Raw genomic sequence first — 25,838 nt, 5'->3', positions numbered from 1 at the left:
GAAAAGTCAGAAGGAACCGGAAAAGAAACTTAAAGCTGCATCAAAGTCCGGACAGACTTCTGGCCTGAGTGCAAGTGTAAGGTATGGCCTCACGGAGACTGACCTGGAACAGGCAGAAGAGTGCGCAGAATTCCTGGGACCCCGCTCCATTGTATCGTCTCCAGTCGAGAGTGAAAATGGGAGCGAAGGCGCAAGTGATACAGGTCGCGAGGGATCGCCGATTTCTGAGGATCATTCGAGACTAGAAAGGGCTCTGCAGGACGTGCTCTCATCTACTCATCGCGAGCCTGTAACAGGAGCTGCATTTTCACTTGCGGAGCACGAAAGCCGAAGCGAACTGTCCGAACTGAAAGAGATGATCGCTACACAGTCAACTGCCATGGTTACGGCCATGAAGGAGCTTAAGAAAGATAACACAATTGATCTTAAGAAGGTGGCCATTGAGCTCAAGAAGGATAACAAAGATAAGGAAACGCGTCTATTTAAACGTTTCGACGTGAACTTTAAAGGCATGTTGGAGAAATTAGTGGAACACATTGAAGAAACTAATTCCAAACTGAAAAGGCTTGATGATCATATTAATGACGTTTCAGATCAGCTGGAAGACGTTAAGCAGGGACTCACGGCCCGAGTGGAAACAGCGGACCAACTGGCATCTAACACCGATGAAAAAGCCACAGCTGCGAACTCGGAATGCAAAAAACTTGGAGACAGACTTGCAGCCCTGGAGGATGGGTGCAGAAGAAATAATATAAGAATTGAGGGTATACCTGAGAAACGAGAAAGCTCAAGCCCAGTGAAATTTGCAGTAGAATTACTGTCTAAAATAATTGGAGATGACTTTAAACTCGACAATGAGATAGCCACGGCTTATCGCACAAAGATACCAAGCGCCTTTAAACCTAGGTCTTTTATTGTCCGCTTCGAGCGACTAAGATGTAAGCTTGATGTGATGGCACTTCTCAGACACAAGCAAGAGATTATATTCGAAAATAATCTTATTCGTATTTTTCCCGACTTCTCACCATCAACAGCTGCAAAACGCAGATCCTACATCGACATTAAAAGGATTCTACGGGAAGCCGATATCAAATACAGCCTCTTGTATCCTGCCAAACTGAAAGTGGAAGTTCAAGATCGACATTATATTTTCTTCAGCAAAGAAGAAGCTGAAAAAGAATTAAAGAAGCTGTTTCCGACACTTTTTTGAAAGTTAATTAAATTTAAAGAGCCGTATTCTATCAAGGCACGGGAAGGACCTATGATCTGATCGCTGGATCCATGTTTAAAGAGACTGGTATTATAATTATACATCCCTTATTTTCTTTTTTTTTTTTTTCTTTTTATCTGGACTTTATATGTTATATGTTTATGTTTTAATTAGAGTTATAGAGTTATAGACGTGAGTGTGAAAATGTGGAAGTGATTAAAGTAGGATTCGTTTTATTTATTATTATTATTATTTTTTTTATTATTTATTTTTTTTTTATTATTTTTTTTTTATTTTTTATTTTACTATACCTTAAAGTAGACTGTTTAACTTCATACCCTTGGTTTATTGCTTGTTCTACTATTTATATAATTACCATTATACTATTACAGTAGGAATTACCAGGTTTATCCGGGACTAGTTTTCAAAATCATTCCCAGGGTTGTTTTTTTTTTTTTTTTTTTTAAATCTTAATATCTTAACTTAAAAGCGCTGAAGATTATTTCAAGCTTAAATATTGTTAATGAGAACATTTTCGGCAGATAGTATTAAGGATATAACTGTAAAAGATATCTCTGTTTTAATTCTGTAACGCCGCTGCAGGGTGGGGTTTGTTTTGTTTTGGACGTGCTCTGTCTCTTCGTATGTCAGAGGACTGGAACATCGCGAAGTGGGATCTAGCCCCATGTGGGGAGGCAAAATGGGGGGGTGGGGGGATAAAGGGGGGAGAGAAGGAGAGCAGGTTATATCTAATCTATTCTTGTAATCCTTATAATTATAAATATCAATGCAACAACAGGCTAAAATGCAACAACTCATGGGGAATCTTGAAACTAAGATTAAAACTGCCATATTACCAATTAAAACTATAAATGACATTAAAAACTCAGAATCAATGTCTCCATGATGGGACAGTTAACTTTGTGAGCTGGAATGTTAAAGGCCTGAATCACGAATTAAAGAGAAAGAAAGTATGCTCTCACCTAACAGGCTTAAACGCTAAAATAGTATTTCTACAGGAGACCCACTTACTAACCAAGGATCAGTTCAGATTACAAAAAGACTGGACTGGCCAAATGTTCCATTCTAGCTTTATAAAGAAAACTAGAGGGGTGGGAATTCTCATACATAGAACAGTTCCATTTGTAGCATCAGAGGTAGTGTCGGACCCTGAAGGGAGATATGTGATGGTCATGGGCAACTTATATAACAGTAAAATGATTTTGATAAATGTTTATGTACCCAATGTTGATGATAAGGAATTCATGCAAAATCTATTTGCATCCATTCCCAATGTGAACACTCATAAAATTATAATGGCTGGGGACTTTGTGTTTTAAATCCACTCTTAGATAGGACTCCTGTGACAGGGGGGACGACATCTAATACTGCAAAGATGATTACACAGTTTTTAAATGATCACAACTTATCAGACCCCTGGAGGTTTCTTAACCCAAACTCAAGAACATATTCGTTCTACTCACCAGTGCATTATAGCTACTCAAGAATTGATTATTTTTTTATAGATAATAATTTCCTGCCTACAATTAAATCATGCAAATATGACACAATTGTTATCTCTGACCATGCCCCTCTAGTCTTGGAGCTAAAATCAATAAGCCCCTCATACTCACCTCGCAGATGGCGTCTTAACCCTCTTTTATTGGCAGACGAGAACTGCACAGAATTTATATCCAAACAAATCAGCTTCTTCCTAGAGACAAACACGTCCACAGAGGTTTCTGCAGGAACACTCTGGGAAACTCTAAAGGCCTTCTTAAGAGGCCAGATTATTTCATATCTTTCCCATAGAAATAAATTAGAAACCAAGAAAGTGTCAGAGCTAAGAAATGAAATTACTAGAATTGATGAAGAACAAGCCAGGCGTCCAAGTGAAGCTCTTCACAGGAAAAGGCAGGCCCTGCATACAGAACTTAACATCTTAACAACTAAAGAAACTGAACAACTTATTTATAAGTCTAGACAGCATTACTGTGAACACGGAGAAAAAGCTAATAAGCTTTTAGCTCAACAAATTCATAAACAAGAAGTTCACAATGCAATACCAGTAATCACCAACAAGAATGGAGAAGAAATCATCGACCATAATAAAATAATGCACACATTTAGAGATTACTATAAGTCTTTATATTCCACTGAGCCCAAAGAAGACAACACGCAATCTAATGCATTTCTGGATAATTTACAAATACCACAAATAGATGCTTTAAGTGCTGAGGAACTGGATAAACCTCTAACGCTAACAGAATTACTAGACGCTATAAAGTCACTACAAAGCGGGAAATCATCAGGCCCTGATGGTTACCCCGTAGAGTTTTATAAGAAATTCTCCACTCAGCTAGCTCCACTCTTATTGGTAACATTTACAGAAGCTAAAGACCACCAAATACTACCTCAAACATTTCGACAAGCATTAATCACCGTCTTTCCTAAACAAAATAAGGACTTGTTACAATGTGCATCATATAGACCAATTTCACTCCTGAATAATGATGTTAAGATACTCTCAAAAATCCTAGCTAGAAGGATGGAGAAAGTGCTGCCCTCGGTAATATCACAAGATCAAACTGGATTTATTAAAGGCCGACATCTATCTTCAAATCTCCGACGCTTGTTTAATGTTATATATTCACCAGCAAAATCAAACACCCCAGAGATATTACTATCATTAGACGCAGAAAAGGCATTTGACATGATCGAATGGAATTACCTTTTCACTGCACTGGAGAAATTTGGGTTTGGCCCGAATATTTGTGCTTGGATCAAACTACTGTATACCAGTCCAGAAGCTTCAGTTTGTATTAATAAAATTTGCTCAGACTACTTTAAACTAGAACGTGGTACCAGACAAGGATGTCCCTTGTCGCCACTGTTGTTTGCAATAGCTATTGAACCACTGGCGGTTCGCTGCCGAAATTCTTATCAGATAAAGGGGATTGTCAGAGAAGGACTGGAACAGAAAATTTCTCTATATGCAGATGATATGGTCTTATATATATCGGACCCAGAAAACACTGTCCCTGCTGTTTTAACAGCACTAACAGAATTTCAAAAGATATCTGGTCTTAGAATTAATCTGAATAAAAGTATACTCTTTCCAGTGAACTCACAAGCATATAATATTAGATTAGACACCCTACCTTTTACCATAGCAGATCAGTTTAAATACCTAGGGGTAAATATCACAAGTAAACATAAAGCTCTTTATCAACAAAATTTTGGCGCCTGTATGGAAAAAATTAAGCAAGACTTGCATAGATGGTCAACCCTTCATCTCACTCTAGCCGGAAGAATTAACATTGTTAAGATGAATATCCTTCCTAAACTTCTCTTTTTATTTCAAAACATTTCAATATATATCAATAAATCGTTTTTTAAACAGTTAGATTCAATAATAACCTCATTCATTTGGAACTCAAAACACCCACGTATCCGAAGAGCGACCCTACAAAGACCTCAGGCAGAAGGTGGCATGGCTTTACCTAATTTTCAGTTTTATTACTGGGCAGCAAACATACAAGCCATAAAAACCTGGACACAAATAAATGCACATACCCAGGCTTGGTCTGCAATAGAAGTAAAATCCTGTAGCAATTCTTTATATTCCCTGCTCTGCTCTCCAATAAATGAAAGTTATCGCAAATATACTAATAACCCAATTGTGCTTTACTCACTCAGAATATGGAACCAAATTAGGAAGCATTTTAAGATGGAAAATCTTTTATCAGTGGCACCTCTGCAAGGGAACCACCTCTTTCAACCTTCGCAAGTATATCCAGTTTTTAATACCTGGAAAAGTTTTGGGATTAAAATGCTCAGAGATCTTTATATAGACAACATATTTACATCTTTTGAACAATTACGTTCAAAATTTAACCTCCCAGCTACACATTTCTTTTACTATCTTCAAATTAGAAATTTTGTTAAACAGAAATTGCTCGACTTCCCCCACCTTGCACCCTCCACAATGCTGGAAAAAATACTGCTCAATTCCGAGGAAACACACACTATTTCCGCAATATATAAAATCTTATTAGAGTCCCTACCTTTCAAAGACCCAAGAGGACATTGGGAAGAAGATCTCTTAATCAATATATCAGAAAAGGAGTGGAAGGTAGCAAAGCAGAGAATTCACTCGAGTTCTATATGCGCAAAGCATAGAATTATTCAACTAAAAATTATATATCGAGCTCATCTGTCTCGCTTAAAACTGTCCAAAATGTTTCCAGGCCAGGATCCAACCTGCGAGCGCTGCAACCAAGCTCCTGCCTCACTGGGTCACATGTTCTGGGCCTGCACCAAACTAACATCATTTTGGACAAAAATTTTTAAGTGCCTCTCAGACAGCCTTAGTATCACAATCCCTCCTAACCCATTAACAGCTGTGTTTGGTGTCCTTCCAGATGGACTGGAATTGGAGAAGGACAAGCAAACGGTGATTGCATTCACTACACTCTTGGCACGCAGACTTATTTTGTTAAATTGGAAGAATCCTAATTCTCCTCTTATAAGTCAGTGGGAAACCGATGTTTTATATTATTTGAAATTGGAAAAAATCAAATTTTCAGTTAGAAGATCTGTACAAAATTTTTTCAAAACATGGCAGGATTTAATCAATATTATTTTAGAATAAGAGAAATAACTATTATTGCATTTAACTCCCTTCTCCATCTCTTATTTATATAGATATTTACTTCTCCCCTTCTTTTGTCTAATGTTGCCTTATTAAAAAGCTTAAAGAAATTTTCCTTTAGCTAAGCTCTCCTTCTCAGGGGTGGGGTTTGATTTGTTTTCAAATTTGTTGGGTTATAAATTGATCTGTTTGTATGGAATGATTACAATGAAAATTAATAAAATAAAAATATTTAGTGGTATGTCCTATACTTGTAACAAGCAATATTTAATTTTTGCACTAGTAAGTCCTACTTCTGCTACAGGAACTACCAGACCAAAGTTCCCTGCTTTGCCTTTTGATGTCCATGTATTTCCACACCTTCAGGATTTTTTAAAATACTGTGTTAACTCCCTTTAAATGGCCCCACAGTTCCATTCCTTTCAGTCAACAGCCATCTCCTGCCACATTATAAAAATGATTACATGGTTAATTTTCTCTTGGCCTGGGATTGTGTGCTGCTTTCTGTTGGCCAGGAGGAATTGTGTCGTGAATGTTGCAAAACAGGCACGTCTACCTTTCATTGTCTCAGTCGGAGAATTCCCTCTGTGGCACCACCAGCCAAGTGCCAGTTATTAAATATGTACATGCTTTTGAGTTACTAAGAAGCAAAGTAACTGCTTTCTTCGTGGAGAGAAATAGGAGAACATCCTGTCCACGTGCATATGAATGCACCTTCAAAGCTGTAGGTGCTGCACTTCCATGTGTGTATGAAACCAAGCTGAGCTCTCTCCCAGTCCCCTGTTCCTATGCACACTACCAGATGGGTACAGTCATACCCGACACCTACTGAGCTGCATGCACTCTTGTACCTTGTCTCTCCCACTTGCACTAATGCATTTGCTTTGCTATACAGTAATCCCAGAGGAACATTACCTCTTGCTGAAAAATTACTATTCATATATAATCCATCCATCCATCCATCCATTGTCTCCCGCTTATCCGAGGTCGGGTCGCGGGGGCAGCAGCTTGAGCAGAGATGCCCAGACTTCCCTCTCCCCGGCCACTTCTTCTAGCTCTTCCGGGAGAATCCCAAGGCGTTCCCAGGCCAGTCGAGAGACATAGTCCCTCCAGCGTGTCCTGGGTCTTCCCCGGGGCCTCCTCCCGGTTGGACGTGCCCAGAACACCTCACCAGGGAGGCGTCCAGGAGGCATCCTGATCAGATGCCCGAGCCACCTCATCTGACTCCTCTCGATGCGGAGGAGCAGCGGCTCTACTCTGAGCCCCTCCCGGATGACTGAGCTTCTCACCCTATCTTTAAGGGAAAGCCCAGACACCCTGCGGAGGAAACTCATTTCAGCCGCTTGTATTTTCGATCTCGTTCTTTCGGTCACTACCCATAGCTCATGACCATAGGTGAGGGTAGGAACATAGATCGACTGGTAAATTGAGAGCTTCGCCTTGCGGCTCAGCTCCTTTTTCACCACGACAGACCGATGCAATGCCTGCATTACTGCGGATGCCGCACCGATCCGCCTGTCGATCTCACGCTCCATTCTTCCCTCACTCGTGAACAAGACCCCGAGATACTTGAACTCCTCCACTTGGGGCAGGATCTCGCTACCAACCCTGAGAGGGCACTCCACCCTTTTCCGGCTGAGGACCATGGTCTCGGATTTGGAGGTGCTGATTCTCATCCCAGCCGCTTCACACTCGGCTGCGAACCGATCCAGAGAGAGCTGAAGATCACGGCCTGATGAAGCAAACAGGACAACATCATCTGCAAAAAGCAGTGACCCAATCCTGAGCCCACCAAACCGGACCCCCTCAACACCCTGGCTGCGCCTAGAAATTCTGTCCATAAAAGTTATGAACAGAATCGGTGACAAAGGGCAGCCCTGGCGGAGTCCAACTCTCACTGTAAACGGGTTCGACTTACTGCCGGCAATGCGGACCAAGCTCTGGCACCGATCGTACAGGGACTGAACAGCCCTTATCAGGGGGGCCGGTACCCCATACTCTCGGAGTACCCCCCACAGGATTCCCCGAGGGACACGGTCGAATGCCTTTTCTAAGTCCACAAAACACATGTAGACTGGTTGGGCAAACTCCCATGCACCCTCCAGGACCCTGCTAAGGGTATAGAGCTGGTCCACTGTTCCGCGACCAGGACGAAAACCACACTGTTCCTCCTGAATCCGAGGCTCGACTATCCGACGGACCCTCCTCTCCAGGACCCCTGAATAGACTTTTCCAGGGAGGCTGAGGAGTGTGATCCCTCTGTAGTTGGAACACACCCTCCGATCCCCCTTCTTAAAGAGGGGGACCACCACCCCGGTCTGCCAATCCAGAGGCACTGTCCCTGATGTCCATGCGATGTTGCAGAGGCGTGTCAGCCAAGACAGTCCTACAACATCCAGAGCCTTGAGGAACTCCGGGCGTATCTCATCCACCCCCGGGGCCCTGCCACCAAGGAGTTTTTTGACCACCTCGGTGACCTCAGTCCCAGAGATGGGGGAGCCCACCTCTGAGTCCCCAGGCTCTGCTTCCTCATTGGAAGGCATGTTAATGGGATTGAGGAGGTCTTCGAAGTATTCCCCCCACCGACCCACAACGTCCCGAGTCGAGGTCAGCAGCGCACCATCCCCACCATATACAGTGTTGACACTGCACTGCTTCCCCTTCCTGAGACGCCGGATGGTGGACCAGAATCTCCTCGAAGCCATCCGAAAGTCATTCTCCATGGCCTCCCCAAACTCCTCCCACGCCCGAGTTTTTGCCTCAGCAACCACCAAAGCCGCATTCCGCTTGGCCTGCCGGTACCTATCAGCTGCCTCCGGGGTCCCACAGGACAAAAGGGTCCTGTAGGACTCCTTCTTCAGCTTGACGGCATCCTTCACCGCCGGTGTCCACCAGCGGGTTCGGGGATTGCCGCCACGACAGGCACCGACCACCTTACGGCCACAGCTCCGGTCAGCTGCCTCAACAATAGAGGCACGGAACATGGCCCATTCGGACTCAATGTCCCCCACCTCCCTCGGGATGTGGTCGAAGTTCTGCCGGAGGTGGGAGTTGAAGCTACTTCTGACAGGGGGCTCTGCCAGACGTTCCCAGCAGACCCTCACAACACGTTTGGGCCTACCACGCCTGACCGGCATCCTCCCCCACCATCGAAGCCAACTCACCACCAGGTGGTGATCAGTTGACAGCTCCGCCCCTCTCTTCACCCGAGTGTCCAAGACATGTGGCCGCAAGTCCGACGACACGACCACAAAGTCGATCATCGAACTGAGGCCTAGGGTGTCCTGGTGCCAAGTGCACATATGAACACCCCTATGCTTGAACATGGTGTTCGTTATGGACAATCCGTGACGAGCACAGAAGTCCAATAACAAAACACTGCTCGGGTTCAGATCAGGGGGGCCATTCCTCCCAATCACGCCCTTCCAGGTCTCACTGTCATTGCCCACGTGAGCATTGAAGTCTCCCAGCAGAATGAGGGAGTCCCCAGAAGGTATGCCCTCTAGCACCCCCTCCAGGGACTCCAAAAAGGGTGGGTACTCCGAACTGCTGTTCAGTGCATACGCACAAACAACAGTTAGGACCCGTCCCCCCACCCGAAGGCGAAGGGAGGCTACCCTCTCGTCCACCGGGGTAAACCCCAATGTACAGGCTCCAAGTTGGGGGGCAATAAGTATACCCACACCTGCTCGGCGCCTCTCACCGGGGGCAACTCCAGAGTGGTAGAGAGTCCAGCCCCTCTCAAGGAGATTGGTCCCAGAGTCCAAGCTGTGCGTCGAGGTGAGTCCGACTATATCTAGCCGGAACCTCTCAACTTCGCGCACTAGCTCAGGCTCCTTCCCCTTCAGAGAGGTGACATTCCACGTCCCAAGAGCCAGTTTCTGTAGCCGAGGATCGGACCGCCAAGGTCCCCGCCTTCGGCCACCACCCAACTCACACTGCACCCGACCTCCTTGGCCCCTCCCATAGGTGGTGAGCCCATGGGAAGGGGGACCCACGTTGCCTCTTCGGGCTGTGCCCGGCCGAGCCCCATGGGTGCAGGCCCGGCCACCAGGCGCTCGCCATCGAGCCCCACCTCCAGGCCTGGCTCCAGAGTGGGGCCCCGGTGACCCGCGTCCGGGCAAGGGAAAACGCCGTCCAAAATTGTTTTTCTTCATAGGAGGTTTGTTTAACCGCTCTTTGTCTCATCCCTCACCTAGGACCAGTTTGCCTTGGGTGGCCCTACCAGGGGCATAAAGCCCCGGACAACAGAGCTCCTAGGATCATTGGGACACGCAAACCCCTCCACCACGATAAGGTGACGGTTAAAGGAGGGGACTATTCATATATAAACATTATAAAATCCAAAGGGGCCGCCCTTTTCAGCACAGATGGTCATGTTTTAAAATAAAACTGTTATACACCAAGGGCGGCACGGTGGTGCAGTGGTAGCGCTGCTGCCTCGCAGTACTCCCTGCATGGACTTTGCATGTTCTCCCCGTGTCTGCGTGGGTTTCTTCCAGGTGCTCCGGTTTCCTCCCACAGTCCAAAGACATGCAGGTTAGGTGGATTGGCGATTCTAAATTGACCCTAGTGTGTGCTTGGTGTGTGTGTGTGTGTGTGTGTGTGTGTGTGTTTGTCTCCCGCGGTGGGTTGGCGCCCTGCCCGGGATTGGTTCCTGCCTTGCGCCCTGTGTTGGCTGGGATTAGCTCCAGCAGACCCCCGTGACCCTGTGTTCGGATTCAGCGGGTTGGAAAATGGATGGATGGATGTTATACAGCAAGAAAAAATATAATACAAGAAAAATCATACATAATATTCAACTTTACCATTATCATTATGTTAACACATTTCAAGGAAGACATATTTAAAATTTTTTAAAATTCTGTCTAGTAAATTACAATTTGGATTAGTTTTGGATTCACCTTATGTTATTAATACTTTAATGTACTGCAGCATTTACTGTGTGTCAAACTAAAAACCACTCTGAATAATAGAGTAGAATAGAAAACAAAAGGGTCTAAGATAATGGTCATAATAAGTATTTGTTTGGAGAAAAATGTATTTAGAGTGTAGCTCCTAACAAAAAAAAATAAAATTGAAAGGAGTATCTGCAATAGAAGAATATGTAAACACTGACCCACTGAGGTTTTTTATGCATACTCTAGTTAAAAAAAAGTTCCTTTGAAACCCATAGGGTACCTTTTGAAATGGTTGCTTTGAAATCTGTATTACTTTATCTTTTTCTTGTTTCCTCTATGTGTACAGATCTGTGTTTGTCTCTCTAGGCAATAAACTGTATTATTAATATTAAAAAGAAAATCCTAAAAACTAATTACATTTATTATATGTGAATTAATAGAGAAACGTTTAGAAAAATATATGAAAATAACCATGTCATATGCCAATTTATAAAACAGTCATTGAGCAGTTTTAAATAATAGTTACATGGTGTGAACCTGAACTGCAGTAATTTAATTTAGCTTTATTTATTATATCAAACTATCAAATACATTGCTAATAAATAAATATATACATAATAAGTTGATACACTAATAGTGAAGTATATAAGATCACCTTGAGTTTGTCACTCTGGTCCTGGAGGGCTGCAGTGGCTGCAGTGTTTCATTCTAACTGTCTTCTTAATTAGTGACCATTTTTTCCCTGCTAATTAATTTATTTTGCCTTAGTTTTAATTAACTTAATTCAATGCCCCTTAGTTTTTTTCCCTTAATTATCAGCCAAACAATAATGAGACACAAAACAAGGCCGCACATGACCAGCTCACCTGTGCCCATCATACAATATCTGAAAATAAAGAAAGGTGAAGATCTCCGTAAGGTTGATCTCTCAGGTCACCAAAACATTTTGACAGTGTTCTTAGAAAAAACAGAAAATCAACAGTTGTGGAAATGTCTGCTGTGGCAGAATGAGAGCAGCAACACGCCATGGAATTGAATAATGGGTTAAATCAAAGGTTAAATTAAATAACCTACAGCCACTGTGGCCCTCCAGGACTGGAGTTCAACACCCAACGCTAACCCATAGTGTTAGGCCAGGGACACTTAACAATGTGTGTTGCATGAGCTTCAGGATGCTGCATTTAAAAGTCTATTTCAAGTTATTTTATTTAATCTTTGCAGCTTCTGCATTAAAATTTGCCCTGCTAAAATTAAACTGAACTGTTTTATTTTTTAAAAATGTACTCTGCCAAAACACAGTAACATTGTATCACATTATAGGCACTAGATCCTAATGTTTCAATCAAATCTGTCCTATTGTGCTTGTTACAGAACGCTAAATCTCAACAGTTTCCTCCTGCATTGGTGATTGAAAACTGTGTTAAAAGACTCATTCATTACATTCAAAAACTCAAGTTCGTGTACTTCACTATTTTTAAGGCTAACCAAGGTAATATTTGGGTAATTAAACTTCCACATGACTACAATATCCCCCTCAAAAATGCCTTTTTAATATTATTAAATATATAAATTGAGAATATTATTTGTGTCCATATGGTACAAAGCCTTAATCTCTCTAATGCTTTCTAGTCAAATCCTAACATCCTCACTAAGCTGTGGCTCACTGTCTAATCGAAGAAGTCTTACATTCACATCCTGTTTTACATAAATGTCTACTCCCTCAACTTTTTTGTTTTTCCTGTAATTTCTAAAAATGTGTACCCATGTATTTTTTACTCCTCCTCATATCCACTATTTAGCCAGGTTTCCATTATTCTTACTATATCATACAGCTGCATATAAATCCAACTCACTTATTTTAATACTCCTAACATTAAGGCAAGCGATTTTTAATATATGATTTACTTTACTTTGTCTTTGTAACATTGAACAAATATATTCTAACTTATACATTTAGACTGGTATTACTGCCTGTGTCTGTATGTGATGTTCAAAGCCTGGCCTGACACCCCTCACAGTGTAAACAATCCTCAACTAACTGACATCCACCTCACAAATATGTCGGTGCCCTTTCTGTTCATATTAAATAATTCAGGGTGAAACACATCCCATCTGTTCAGAATGGGTCCAGATATCCTAAAACCTATACTCCTCTTTCCTGCACCAGGATTTGAGCAACATGGTAAAAGCCTTTACCCTGCTGAATCTTACCTGAACTGGTGTGTGGCACAGGCAGAACTTCAGAGAAAGTCACCTTGCCATTTCTACTCCTCGGCTTGGCACCTAACTCTTTACATCTGGGTTACAGAACTGACAGCCTGCCCTTATGCATGTCATTTGTTTCAATGTGAACAATGACAACTGGGTGCACCCCCACTCCAACCAAAAGCATATTCTCCCTTCCAGGGTCTCCTACCTGTTTATTTGGTTAACTATGCACTGTACCAGACTCTTAGTCTCTGAACCCTTCCACATTTCCCAAAGGCGAGATCTGCTGGCAATACTGCATTCCACAAAATATCACCATGACAATTGGAATATCTCTCTATTATAAAAAGAAATCCTGTCCTGGAAAGCAAATGCAAGGCTACGATACGTGATCATCTTGGAAGACATTTTAAAGACCCGCGAGACCAAGGAGACTTGCCACGGTGCATCTTGCGGGGACCATAATCTTGAGACTTGTTGCCAAGAGATTGTCCCAGGGCCATAGCAAAAAGGACAGCGGCTGTACAGGCTTTAAAAAGATCGAAGGGCAGTGCGACAGCAGCTACCCCAACCGAACGCGAGCAGCGTTATACATCCTGCAAGAAAGAATTCAACCACGCCCAGGGCCAGAAATAAAAGACAGGTATTGCTTTTACAACGTCACGCGAGACCAGGCAGTGAGCCATCATTTAAAACAAGTTAACAGACCTCTAAGCTAGCAGTTTTTGGATTGCTTTTGGCAGACAAGCATCATGTGCTCCGAGCTCTTAAAACAACGACATGCGACAGGCAAAAGAGGCAGCTAGCAAGCAGCAAAAAGACAGCAAATGGTCCAAAGGCATATCCTTAGCGTACGTGGAGCAGTATTAAACGTCTGGGAAGAAAGAGATGTAACCAAAGTGAAAATAATGCATATGTAACAATTCACAAGAAAATAACAATGTATTTAAATTGTAGATTGCCTGCCTAAGGTAAAGTCATCCGCTGATGAATGGGGACGTGGGAATGAGGGGTCCTTTCATCGGATTAGCGATATTTCAGATGTGGAATGGCAAAATGGGGGAGGCAGCTTGATGAATGAGGTCTCCAGGACTTAAAACAAATCCAAATCATATTATGTGATATCATCTAATGTGAAATTGTACTCCGTACTTCTAGAATTTGTATTTTTATACTGTATTGAGGATGTATTCTGTTCTGTGTATTTAACTGTATTGTATTGACCCCCTTCATTTTGACACCCACTGCACGCCCAACCTCCCTGGAAAGGGGTCTCTCTTTGAACTGCCTTTCCCAAGGTTTCTTCCATTTTTTCCCTACAAGGGTTTTTTTTGGGAGTTTTTTCTTGTCTTCTTAGAGGGTCAAGGCTGGGTGGCTGTCAAGAGGCAGGGCCTGTTAAAGCCCATTGCGGCACTTCTTGTGTGATTTTGGGCTATACAGAAAATAAATTGTATTGTATATATGGTAAACCAAACACGGGGGTTGGAGAGCGAAGCGAGCAGGGGGCAGAGCCCCCTAGTAGTTATTAAAGAAGAGGTGTACAGCTTGTCCCAATCCTCAGCCCCAACCAACCCAATCTTGCCTTCCCAGATGTATGCTTCAGTTTTTCAAACTAAAATAGCAGTCTCAGTTCCACCTGGGGTGGCTATCGTGGCATTGCAGGAACCATCATTCCTGGATAGTGCAGCAGACTGTTCAAGGGTTCAGTAATGAAAAGATCCACACTCACCTTCACTAATTACATGATTATACTACACACTTGTCATCTGTAAGATTATTATTTGCTAATAAAATTTAATTTTGCTGATCTCAGGTGCTCAATACTGTCCAGTGCAGACCTCTTTAAGATTTCCCCACCTTTTCTGAGTCTTTATTTACTCTTCACAGATTTTTATTGACCGGAGTTGTTTAAAATTTATTTTGTGTTTTCTCTTTTCTTCTGTTACTGATGATTTTTCATACTTTAAAAATATGTCAACAGAAGCTTCTTTGATAATTTCGCTGAGGTTTCATTGTTTCTGTTTAGCATGTTTTTAAAAAGCCCGGTGTCTTCTGCCAAAGCTATCTATTCACATGTTAGCAACCATTTTACCACTAGATGGCAGCAATTTATATTTTAGAATGTCTCACATAAATTGAAGTTAGATCAGATTTTGTTTTTCTTTTGGATCTTAAAGATTACAGTATATTTAACATTGGAAAGTGAGTCAGGTTTCAGTCTGTTAATGCAGACATTCTCATTGTCTGTATGCAAAACAGGATGATATTTAGGGCGGAGTGGTGGCTCTGAGGCTAAGGATCTGCGCTGGTATCCCGAAGGTTGCTGGTTTGAATCCCCGTCACTGCCAAAAGAGATCCTACTCTGCTGGGCCCTTGAGCAAGGCCCTTAACCTTTAATTGCTCCAGGGGCGCTGTACAATGGCTGACCCTGTGCTCTGTCCCCAAGGGGTATGCGAAAACTAACAAATTCCTAATACAAGAAATTGTATAAGGCGAAATAAAGATAAAATAAAAATATTCAGACCTGTGATAAATGCACAAATTTGACATATTGTTTAATTACATATGAAATAAGAACATGGAAACAAAATCGCATCTATTCTGGTTTGCTTAATGAAGCAGCCTAATGCTGGATCTATAAACCCAGTTTTAAGATGGTAGAAAAGTCACAAATATGATATGGTTTGAGTCACGCTGTAATTATAATATCTACTTATATTCAGTTATACAGATATGGCAATTATTTTAGCTCTAGAAAACATCTTCAATTATAATAACATTTGTGGGATTTTATTTTAAATAAGTGTGCCTACTTCAATGTGTGATAGTTTGAACATTCCAAATGTAGCCATATTTCTGATGAGGAATCAACAACAAGTACATGTTCTGGTCAAACCATCATCTTACAGCAGATGAAATAATTACATTTGGAAAGACAATATTTTTTAATCGGCTGAATAAGTAAAATTCAATGAAAATGCTGTTATCCCTGGAAACAAGTAAAAAAGCACAAATGTCTTCCTTATATTGGAAAATGGATGATTTGTGTGACAGATTTCATAAATTAAAATTTTCAGCCATTCTGCCATTAGGGGTCACTAGAGAATTGTTTAAAATTGTTCTTTTTCATTTTTCAGACATGTCTGGTCTTGTGAAATAAATTTGAACATCATGCTGCATTCTGATTGTATTTACATGTACAAGTTATAAAGTGGACTGAGGCTTTGATTTCCAATTTTCCATGTATGATGAAATAAACAGTATTCAATAATTGGGAAAAAATAACTGTTGGTTGCGTTACCTACTTTAATGTACATTATGTGTGTAAAATCTTTAAGACACTCTTGAAAACTTCCTTGGTGGCCTTTATCTTTACCTTTATTATGTGTGTGCATGTTTTGTTTTGTTTTTTGATGTAGTGCTTACATTTCTTAATGTTCTTGCCTTGTTTCTATTAATGTATTTTTCTTCATTTGAAGGTACCTTCACTCAAACAATATTGCAGTTGTTCCTGAAGGTAAGAAATAATGTTTTATGTTTAAGTTATTTCAGATTTATAAGGAACAAAATCTAGCTCAGGTGATTCATTACACATATTGGAACGTATTTTGCTTTTGAATGTTTTTTTCTATTAAGTGCTTTTTTTATTTCTGGTTGTGTCTGTCTTTAATGCAGAGTAGTGGTAGTTAATTTCGTTGTTGTTTTACTGTTCAAGATCTTTCCAGATCAAATCATGCTAAACTAAAATAAACTTGTTTAACTACTGTTATCCCAAGAAGGTTAGCAATGAGAAGCTGCCACACACAGTAGATAGCTATAAGTGGTGTATATTGGCCAGGCAATGCTTTTCATTGAGATTCTGAGAGATTTGTGGTGAAGGGATGTTGCAAGCCTTCTGTGCTTTTAATTTCCTTTAATTTTAATGGATGTTGTATTAAAATACACAGGTTCATCGCTGTCAGTGAAAAAATATAAATAAACAATTAAATTACCACTTAATAATTGCAAATGGTGACTTAATGTAATCAATTAAATTAATTAAGGTAATTATTTCATAAAAATGTAATCTTCCTAGAAATTATGAACTGTGCTGAGTTATAGTATATGTAGAGTCTGCATGATCTCTCGGCTGTTTTAGTTTGTATAGTTTTTGTTCCTTTTGGTTGTTCTTCTCATATTATAAAACTGAACATGTTAGGCTGATGGGTAACAGACTGTACAAATTTCCCCTGTATAAGTATGGGTGTGTGCATCTGTGTACGCTGTGATTTACTGGTGCACTGTCCAGGCTTCTTTTTCTTTCTTGTGTTGTGCCCACTGCTGCTAGGATAGGCTTCAGCTCCCTGAAACCCTGAATTGGATTTAGCAGGCCTCAGAGTATATGTATGGGTTCTAATCAGCTAGTTTATTTGAACATATGCACTTCAGCCAATATAAATGTAACATTTCTATTGTACTAAGTATTTTTTTATATTTTGGGCATTTTATGGTAAAAATGTTTTTTTTTTACTTTAATACTGAGTGAAGCCAAACAGTACAATAAATAGTAGAGTGCCTTGCATGAGCCTTAGGTAGCTAAGTATTTTTTTGTGAGTTAACACTGGGGTAGAAGTAACAACTTTTTTTTTTATACTACATTTTTGCCTTAGCTAGGCTCAGGTCAGCATGCTTATCTTTGCAAGGCTTTTCTGTCAAATATCAAAGAACCTGCAGAATGGCCCTTGCCTCTCAATTACAGTTTGTAAACACTCATTTGGTTTGAAAGGAAAGTATGCAATGGGCTCTCATCAAACTTAAAATTAATCGTGTGACACTTTGTAGCATTTTGTTTATGCAGGTCAGTTACTTAGCAGCACCACAAAACTACCTTCAAGATTTTGGTTACTCTCTGTACACACAGCAGTATTAGTACTGTTACTGCTACTCCTACCTGTATCTTGTGAACCTGAAACACAAACACAAACCAACATAAAGATTTGAGGGAGTCCAAATAATGATGCTGTTGTTCAATCTTGATCTTTAAGAAATTTTCACTAGGGTTGATGACATATGTTTCATTCTTTCGCTGGTCTCAAATGACAACATTTGGTTGTTGATTTGTTGCTCAAGTGCTGGAAGGGAAGGAAGAGATGATCAGAGAGGCAAGGCCTGGGAGACATCACTGTACCTCTGGTGGGTTCAGGTCTTCCTGGCTTAAGGGAGAAGGAAAGAACTCAAGCTACTTCCCCAATCTGCTCTTTACTTTAAACCCCAAAAGAGACAGGCTTTTTTCTTACGTGTGACAACATATAATTAAAACCTGCAGAAGTTTCGTGCCACTTTGAAGCTGTGTTTTAATACCAAGAATAGCAAAACATTCACTGTGCTGTTTCTTTATATCCATCTTCAATTGAATTATTGACATTATAATTGGCATTGTAATTTCCCAGATATTAACTTTTTGTACTTTGTTTCTTCTATTTGTGCAAATTTTTCCCAATTCTTATGAACATTTAACTGATTTTTATTAAATGTACATTGAGTGTGTTTTACAATGTGCTTTAATAACCAGGTTATTCACAGAATCCCAGTTTCTAAAGTACCCAGTAAAACCTTATTCTTGTTGGAGAAACCAGGTTACTAGCCTCTAAGGAACCAGGTTAACACAAACAGATTTCTCTGTGAGTATTCTGGTTATGTGCCTATAAACCCTTAACCAGGATTTTTTAAGTCTGCACATGTCCATTGTACTCTGTTTGTTTACACATGCTTTTTTTTTTTGCATACGCTTTCAGCAGCCACAGGTAGATGTGCCAACAAGATAAATTTCCTGAAATAAATGCTTGGGCAATTGCATTATTCTTTCTCCTGGTTGAAATAATCTGTCTTAATATTTCAGAAATTGCTAAATTTATGTTTATGATCTGAACATACAGTGCTAGGCTCAGCAGCAAAATCTTGGGAGCAGTGTGTTAAAAGAAATGTGCATTGTATATTCTGATTCCTTTTCAAAGTAACAAGTAACCTAATGCAACTCTTATTTTATTGATGTAAAAATATTTATGTTTTTATCCCAGTAGCATTGGGTATAAGGCAAGAAGCACATGTATTGGTATGCTGGTCCTTTGTAGGGCTCAATTGCACATCCAAATAGAAAAGAGTTTGCCACGTTCAAACTGGTAAAAGAAACCTATAAATAAATTGTCAGTTTAGTTTTAATCTAGCTATTTGCTGTAGATACACTGAAACAGTGTTTATATTACAAATCATTTGTAGCTTAGTTTGAGGATGTGTGAAGGGGAGGATGTTATTTACTGTACTTCGCGGCACATGAAGAACTAAATGTATTTATGAGACAGAAGAAAATTATCACAGGCTTCATACTTGTTTTTGGATTCACGGTGGATGATGATGATGACCTTTAACTCTTTTTTGCACAGTTTAATGATGTCTGAGCATTTTGCCAGAGGACACCCCCAGAAGTGTACTTGTGCATGTAAATGGAGATTTTTAAGAAGTCAGGTTTCTGCCTTAACTGGGTTACTCACCTTATCATGGATTTATGTGTGCATGTAAATAGACCCATTGTTAAAAGATGGCATTTCAAAATTGTTTTTATTATTCTGTATATTGAAAAGGGGAATCTGTTGTAATGTTACTATTTTATGTGTGATTTGGCTATAGTACCTCTATATTTTAAAAATGCCAGATTCACTCAATTTAACAAAAGATATCCATGCTGTTATTCCACAGTCCCACATGATTTAAAACAGAAATTCTATATTTTATATTTTTCTTTTAAATTTCACCCCAGGAATATGTTCAAATAATACTCTGTACTTACATACATTGTGATCTGTGCAGTCATTATCTGATTTTCCCACCACGTTACAATAGTAACTGAGAGGAAATTAAACATTTAAGACTGGCTAGTAAGTGAAATACACAGCTTAATCCCTTTTCAGGGACAGGACCTATTGGACATAATGAGTAGCCAAATTGGAGCTAACATCTAAATTTAAGCAACTTGAGATTTTTTAAACAAAAACCTTTAGAAGGATGAGGTCAAATGACTTTCAGATTAAGCCATCCTGTTTCTCCTCACTATTTCTTTGTAGGTTCATTTTCAAGTTGTATGTCAATGTGCAGAGCTTGCTTAATTTATTGAAAACAACCTGCATTATAAATTATAAGCAAAAGTCTGTCAGTATATTCATATTAAAAGATACATTCTTTGCAGCTCTTCATGCTACATTAGCTTGGCTTTGTGCACCCTTTGTGCTCTTTGTGTCATTGCTTCAGATCAGCTCAATTCACCAATGTGCCTCTCCCAACAGCAGTAGATGTTTTCACATTACACAGTGTGAAATAAGCACACGAAAACAGATTAAGGGTTGGGGTTTTTTAGGCCCCGTATACTATAAATCAAAATAACCGGTCAGGTCAGTTGCAGTAACTCAAAATTGACAAATACAGCAGGGAAGGACGGACATTTTATAATGATGGACAGGAAATAACGTGGAGGGATGCTGGGAAGTGTTACGGTGGTTTCTAGGAGTCTGACGTCATCAGGGCTCGTCAGTGTTTACAAAGGCACCCGGAAGTGTGCGTTTTCTTGATACGTCCGGGCGCTCTTTACGGCTCTGCTGCCTCGGTCTTTCTGAGGAAGTAAAGAGACAGGGATTAGTACACTGCCGTAGCTCCCTCGCGGGATGTTTTACGCAACAACCCGGGTTGATCAGCTGCTCCCTAATCGCTCGTGCGTGACAGGACCCCCCCGTTAGCCCAAACCCACCGGGTCGGGCGACCCGAACCGAGAGGTCGTGAATGCGGGAGAGAGCATCAGCGTTGGCCTGCAGGGAGCCTCGACAATAAACGACAGTGAACTTAAACGGCTGCAGGTCCAAAAACCATCTGGTAACACGAGGATTTGAGTCACAATGTAGGGCCATCCACTGGAGGGCGGCATGGTCCGTTACCAATGTGAATTCCCATCCCAACAGGTAGTACCGCAGGTGGGTCACTTCCCATTTAATAGCCAAGGCTTCCTGCTCCACCACCGCATACCTGGTCTCCCGGTCCAACAGTTTCCGGCTCAGGTACTGCACAGGATGCTCAACACCATTGATGCTTTGGCTCAGCACGGCACCTAAACCTGTGTCCTAAGCATCGGTCTGGAGAAGAAATGGTAAAGAAAAGTTAGGAGTGCGCAAAATTGGTGCCGAGGTAAGGGCCCGTTTCAAGTCACAGAATGCACGGTCCGCTTCTTTGGTCCACACCACAGTAAAAGGAACCTGCTTCTTTGTGATATCCGTCAAGGGTGCTGCTGTCTCAGAGAAGCGGGGCACAAACCGGCGGTAGTACCCGGCCAATCCTAAGAAGGCTTGCACCTGTTTCATGACCATCGGACGGGGCCATTCCAAGATGTCTTTAATTTTAGTGCACTGCGGTTTAACTAATCCTCCTCCCACTAGGTAGCCTAAATAGCGGGTTTCGTTCATCCCGAAGTAGCACTTTTGAGGGTTGATACGAAGTCCAGCCTTCACTAGCATCAGGAGAACCGTATAAACCTGCACTACATGTTCCTCCCAGGTGCCGGAATAGATAACCACGTCATCCAGGTAGGCAGCACAATAGGACTGGTGGGGTCGTAGCACTCGATCAACCAGACGTTGAAATGTCGCTGGTGCCCCGTGCAGTCCAAATGGGAGTACCTTATAGTGCCAGTGACCGCTAGGGGTACTGAATGCCGTTTTTTCTTTTGCGGACGCCGTTAAGGGAATTTGCCAATACCCCTTCATCATATCCAGGGTAGTCAGATAGCGGGCCGTTCCCCAGTCTCTCTAGGAGCTTATCCACCCGGGGCATGGGATAGGCATCGAACTTCGAGATCTGATTAAGGCATCTGAAGTCGTTGCAAAACCTCCACGACCCGTCCGGCTTGGATACGAGGATGATAGGACCAGACCAAGGGCTATGGCTCTGCTCGATGATGTCCATGTCCAACATCCGTTGAACCTCTAGCTCCACTTCAGCACGTTTCGCCTCAGGGAGGCGGTAGGGTCGTTCCCTGACAGCCACCCCTGGGGCTGTCACAATGTCGTGCTTAATCAACGAGGTCCGGCCAGGTGCCTCGCTGACCACCTCCGGGACAGACAAGATGGCTCTTTCGAGCTCCTGTCGTTGTTGGGGCATCAAATTGGAGCCGAAGTTAAGGGGTGTATTTTCTGAGAAAAGGGAGAGAGTAGGGCCGGGAGGAGGGTCAGGTTCCTGTTCTCTCCACGGCTTCAGAAGGTTAATGTGATAAACCCTCTCACTCGGTCAACGATTCGGCTGGCTCACCAGATAATCGACGAGTCCTTTTCTCTCTTTAACTTCGTATGGGCCCTGCCAATGAGCCAACAATTTAGAGTGCGAGGTGGGCACAAGCACCATTACACGATCCCCTGGGCGGAATTTGCGTAAAGATGCATTCCGGTTTTAATTCCGTACCTGTGCTGCTTGAGCCTTGGACATGTGATCTTTCAGTAAAGGTCTAATATTCTCCAATCTATCGCGTAATTGCGTGATATATTCCAATACATTGGTGGAGGGACGGGCCTCCCCTTCCCATCCCTCTTTTAGGATATTCAATAGGCCCCGAGGTTGACGTCCATACAATAATTCAAATGGGGAAAACCCTGTGGAGGCCTGTGGCACTTCCCTGTACGCGAAAAGTACTAGTGGTAAAAGCTAGTCCCAGTTTCTACTGTCCTCTCTGACTACCTTGCGGACCATCTGCTTCAATGTTTGGCTGAAGCGCTCAACTAGTCCATCTGTCTGTGGATGATAAACGGATGTCTTAAGATGCTTAACCCAGAGTAGTTTGGCAACTTCCCTGAACATTTCCGAGGTAAAGGGGGTACCCTGATCCGTGAGGATTTCTCTGGGTATGCCCACCCGGGAAAATAGTCCTACCAATTCCTGTGCGATGTTTTTTGTATTAGCAGCTCGCAAGGGAACCGCCTCGGGGTATTGAGTTGCGTAGTCCACCATTACTAAAATGTATTTATAACCACGCACCGAGGGTTCCAGGGGTCCCACTAGATCGACACCGATCCGTTCAAAGGGTATATCTATAAGGGGAATCGGGATCAGAGGAGCACGGTCCCTCCAAGGAATCTGTCGTAGTTGACAAACTGGGCAGGATTGACAAAAATGTCGGACCTCCTCATTGATCCCGGGCCAATAAAACCGGAGCTTCACCCTCTCTAGTGTCTTTTCGGCCCCGAGATGGGCGCCTAGGAGGTGGGCGTGAGCTAGTTCGCAGACTTCCTGCCGGTACGTCCGCGGTACTAGCAGCAACTTCCGTACCTCGCCTTCATGCTCGGCCACTCGATACAATAAATCATTTTCCAGTACAAAGTAGGGCCCATGTGGTGTGGAAGCCATAGACGATATGTCATCAGCAGACACTATAGCATTTGTAGCGAACTTTAAGGAATCATCTTTCCATTGTTCCCTTTTGAATGACGCGGGGGTAGACCTATATTGTATGTCTAACCCGCTGAGTATATCCACTATTGTGTCCGCGGGAGCACTCGGCAGCTCCGGAACTCCACCCGAGGCCACTTCCAGGCTGAGGTCCGGCGCCGAAGAGCGCTCCCCCGATTCCTTTACGTCATCAAAGCTCGCCGAATTGCACGGCGTGAGAGCAGCTGGGAGGGCTTCCTGACCTTCCATAACTAGACCCAGTTCGGTTTTTGGAGTGGTGACAGTTCTACCGCTTTTATTGTTAGACCAGTCCTGTCCCAATATCACTGAAAAGGGAGGCTCCGACATTACGGCAATCATCATTCGTTTCAGAGTCCCTTCCCAGGAGACGTAGCACATTGCGGACCTATAAGACCTGGTCTTTCCATGTACACACTTGACCCCCAGATGCTGAGCGAGCCACTGTCGCGGTAAAACATAACGGCGAGCAACAATGGTAATGTTACTCCCGGAATCAAACATCGCCACCACCGAGTGCCCATTCAATAACACTACTCCTGTATTAGTAACCGCGAGGGGAATAGACAGTGCACAGTACCTTTCCTCTCGGGTCCAGCTGCAGTCCATGGGCTCCTGATTGAGTGGGCAAGCTGGCAGCATGTGTCCCGGCTCCCCACACTTGAAACAGCGCGGGAGCACTCCGCTCCTTGGGTTTGACCGGAGCCTCAGCGGCGCGGCGAGTGGGCTCGGGGACAACGGGCCGTCCCTGTTGGGACCCCTGACTGGAGCCATCAGACCCCCCCAAGTTGGGTCACCACCAGTTGTCGTGGCCTTGTGGGCTCCGGACTTACCGCTTCTGCTGCCGCCAGCCACCCCCTCGTATCAGTGAGCTCTGTTTTTGTCACGGCTGTGTCCATTTTCACTGCCTGAAGCTCCACGACGAGCGTGTTGAGGACCGCGTTCAGGTCCTGTCCTTCGGTCATGGTTCGGACTTTAATTAATCCTGCCGACTACGCTACTGTGAAATAAGCACACGAAAACAGATTAAGGGTTGGGGTTTTTTAGGCCCCGTATACTGTAAATCAAAATAACCGGTCAAGTCAGTTGCAGTAACTCAAAATTGACAAATACAGCAGGGAAGGACGGACATTTTATAATGACGGACAGGAAATAACGTGGAGGGATGCTGGGAAGTGTTGCGGTGGTTTCTGGGAGTCTGACATCATCAGGGCTCGTCAGTGTTTACAAAGGCACCCGGAAGTGTGCGTTTTCTTGATACGTCCGGGCGCTCTTTACGGCTCCGCCACCTCGGTCTTTCTGAGGAAGTAAAGAGACAGGGATTAGTACACTGCCGTAGCTCCCTTGCGGGACATTTTACGCAACAACCCGGGTCGATCAGCTGCTCCCTAATCGCTCGTGCGTGACAACAGTTAAAACATAAGTTAGAATATGGTATTTTATCACCCAAGCTAGAGCGGAAAAGGCAAATGATGGCACATGTTGTGCTAATAATGTTAGGAACAGAATTCATTGATGAACTATAAAATACATTAAAATTGTGTAAATTAATGTTTCCATATCTCTGACAAATAAGGCAGTTTGGTTTATTTATTTTTTTTAGAAAAATATAAAGAGTAAATCTAAACTATTTTCTAGTTTTGACCTTTCCCAAAAATTAAAAAAAAACGTGTACAGCTACATTGTCTTAAATAAAATGCTTTATCATTAATGTTAACCCTAAAATTGTCTTTGATGCCTATATACTGGTGTTTCTACAAATATTCAGTTAAGTACACTACACATGAACAACTGTTTGATGACAATCCAGTTTGTTGATTTCCAGCATTGTTAAAGGAACAAACATTAACTCATTCAGATTAAAGTTGATAGATTGAATGATATACTATGGTAGCTTAAATATACAGTTTAAGTCACAGGTGTTAAACTCAGATCCTGGAGTGCTGCAGTAGCTGCAGATTTTTTGCTTCAACCTCTTTTCTAATTAGTAGTCATCTACTACTATCTGTTATTATCTATTATTTTTGTATACATTTTAAGTGACTTGCTTTTTAAGCTTCAGAAACTTTAATTTTTTCTAGGAGCAAAACAATAATGTGGCGTAAAGCAAGCTAACAGATTACCAGCTAACTGGATCCCATTTGCACCTGCAAGTCCATCATAAAATATATGTTTCAATAAAATATTTGAAAAGAAATGACACATGTCACAAAACACATTGAAGAAGCACTCAGAAAAACAAAACAAAAAAAAAAACATTTTTGGGAATGTCTGGTGTGGTAGAATTGGAGCACTAACAAGCAATAGATGTGTTTTGTTTAAAGTGACAATAGCTTTTAATTAAGAAACTGGTTGCAGAAAAACAGTGGCTGAGTAACCTGAACATCTCTTGGCT

General features: G+C 42.2%; 1 protein-coding gene across 3 annotated transcripts in view; it reads left to right on the top strand.

Moving 5' to 3' along the window:
- Positions 1-25,838, top strand: part of lrrc28 (leucine rich repeat containing 28) — a 151,212-nt gene that overhangs the window by 33,843 nt on the left and 91,531 nt on the right. For all 3 annotated transcript variants that reach the window (XM_051920757.1, XM_028822799.2, XM_028822800.2), the window contains one exon: positions 16,453-16,490. In XM_051920757.1, the coding sequence (XP_051776717.1) occupies positions 16,453-16,490 (38 nt within the window). The remainder of the gene's footprint in view (positions 1-16,452; positions 16,491-25,838) is intronic.

The sequence above is a fragment of the Erpetoichthys calabaricus genome, chromosome 17, assembly GCF_900747795.2.
Source record: "Erpetoichthys calabaricus chromosome 17, fErpCal1.3, whole genome shotgun sequence".
Lineage (NCBI taxonomy): Eukaryota > Metazoa > Chordata > Cladistia > Polypteriformes > Polypteridae > Erpetoichthys > Erpetoichthys calabaricus.
The sequence above is the reverse complement of the archived record's forward strand: the minus strand, read 5'-3'. Positions and strand labels throughout refer to the sequence as shown.